The sequence below is a fragment of the Austrofundulus limnaeus genome, unplaced genomic scaffold (assembly GCF_001266775.1).
Source record: "Austrofundulus limnaeus strain Quisiro unplaced genomic scaffold, Austrofundulus_limnaeus-1.0 Scaffold2760, whole genome shotgun sequence".
Taxonomy (NCBI): Eukaryota; Metazoa; Chordata; class Actinopteri; order Cyprinodontiformes; family Rivulidae; genus Austrofundulus; species Austrofundulus limnaeus.
In genome coordinates, this window is record NW_013955162.1 from 12,026 (window position 1) to 13,968 (window position 1,943).

The following is a 1,943-nucleotide window of genomic DNA, read 5'->3' on the forward strand; positions in this document are numbered from 1 at the left end:
TCTGGTTCCCTGTACTCAGGTTCTTGTTCTCTGTACTCAGGCTCTGGTTCTCTGCATTCAGGATCTGGTTCACTGTACTGAGGTTCTGGTTCTCTGTACTCAGGTTCTTGTTCTCTGTACTCAGGCTCTGGTTCTCTGCATTCAGGATCTGGTTCACTGTATTCAGATTCTGGTTCTCTGTACTCAGGTTCTGGTTCTCTGTATTCAGGTTCTGGTTCACTGTGTTCAGGTTCTGGTCCTCTATATTCAGGTTCTTGTTTTCTGTACTCAGGTTCTGGTGCTCTGTACTTGGGTTCTGGTTTTCTGTACTCACATTCTGATTCTCTTTACTCAGGTTCTGGTTCGCAGTGTTCAGGTTCTGGTTCTCAGTGTTCAGGTTCTGGTTCTCTGTACTCAGGTTCTGCTTCTCTGTGTTCAGGTTCTGGTTCTCAGTGTTCAGGTTCTGGTCCTTTGCACTGAGGTTCTGGTTCTCTGTACTCAGGCTCTGGTTCTCTGCATTCAGGATCTGGTTCACTGTATTCAGATTCTGGTTCTCTGTACTCAGGTTCTGGTTCTCTGTACTCAGGTTCTGGTTCTCTGTGTTCAGGTTCTGTGTTTGTACTCATGTCTTCTGTTTGTGTTCTTCAGCACCCATCGCAGCTGGAACCGGACCCAACTTTTCTCTTGCGGACCTGGACAGCTCCTCGTACTACAGCATGAGTCCAGGAGCCATGAGGAGGCCTCTGCCCAGCACCTCCTCCTCCAGGTAGACTCAGAACCAAGGCCTTCCTGGGTCAGAACCTCAGCCGCCCTGTGCTGGGGGGGGCGGAGTCACTGAGAACCAGGTCACATTTAAAATACGTTTTTATAAAAACTTTTTCACTAAAACAAACCATGATTTGAGGCTCCGCCCCCGGTCTCTGCTGTCCAATCAGTGCTGAGCTTCCTGCCCAGCAGAGCTCACACACGTATCAGGCCGAGAGTGTTTTCTCTGGCTCCGCCCACATCCCTAAGGACCGCCCACACACACACACACAGTGCAGTGAGGCAGAGAAGATGATCCATGAGGAAATATTTACTGATGTCAGAGACCTACACACACACACACACACACACACACACACACACACANGTACTTGGGTTCTGGTTTTCTGTACTCACGTTCTGATTCTCTTTACTCAGGTTCTGGTTCTCAGTGTTCAGGGTCTGGTGCTCTGTACTCAGGTTCAGGTTCTCTGTACTCAGGTTCTGGTTCTCTGTACTCAGGTTCTGGTTCTCTGTATGCAGGTTCTGGTTCACTGTGTTCAGGTTCTGGTTCTCTGTATGTAGGTTCTGGTTCACTTTGTTCAGGTTCTTGTTCTCTGTATTCAGGTTCTTGTTCTCAGTTTTCAGGTACTGGTTCTCTGTACTCAGGTTCTTGTTTTCTGTACTCAGGTTCTGGTGCTCTGTACTTGGGTTCTGGTTTTCTGTACTCACGTTCTGATTCTCTTTACTCAGGTTCTGGTTCTCAGTGTTCAGGGTCTGGTGCTCTGTACTCAGGTTCTGGTTCTCTGTACTCAGGTTCTGGTTCTCTGTATGCAGGTTCTGGTTCACTGTGTTCAGGTTCTGGTCCTCTGTACTCAGGTTCTTGTTTTCTGTACTCAGGTTCTTGTTTTCTGTACTCAGGTTCTGGTGCTCTGTACTTGGGTTCTGGTTTTCTGTACTCACGTTCTGATTCTCTTTACTCAGGTTCTGGTTCTCAGTGTTCAGTTTCTGGTTCTCTGTACTCAGGTTCTGCTACTCAGTGTTCAGGTTCTGGTTCTCAGTGTTCAGGTTCTGGTCCTTTGCACTGAGGTTCTGGTTCCCTGTACTCAGGTTCTTGTTCTCTGTACTCAGGCTCTGGTTCTCTGCATTCAGGATCTGGTTCACTGTATTCAGATTCTGGTTCTCTGTACTCAGGTTCTGGTTCTCTGTACTCAGGTTCT

The 1,943-nt window shown here is 47.8% G+C and overlaps 1 protein-coding gene across 1 annotated transcript in view; it reads left to right on the forward strand.

The window, feature by feature from the left end:
* Positions 1–627: 627 nt before the first annotated feature.
* The window catches only part of LOC106511407 (nuclear factor 1 A-type), a gene marked incomplete at both ends in the record, with an annotated part of 4,219 nt that continues 2,903 nt past the window's right edge, over positions 628–1,943 (forward strand). Inside the window, 1 exon segment of the mRNA XM_014000168.1 lies at positions 628–745. Coding sequence (XP_013855622.1) covers positions 628–745 — 118 coding nt within the window.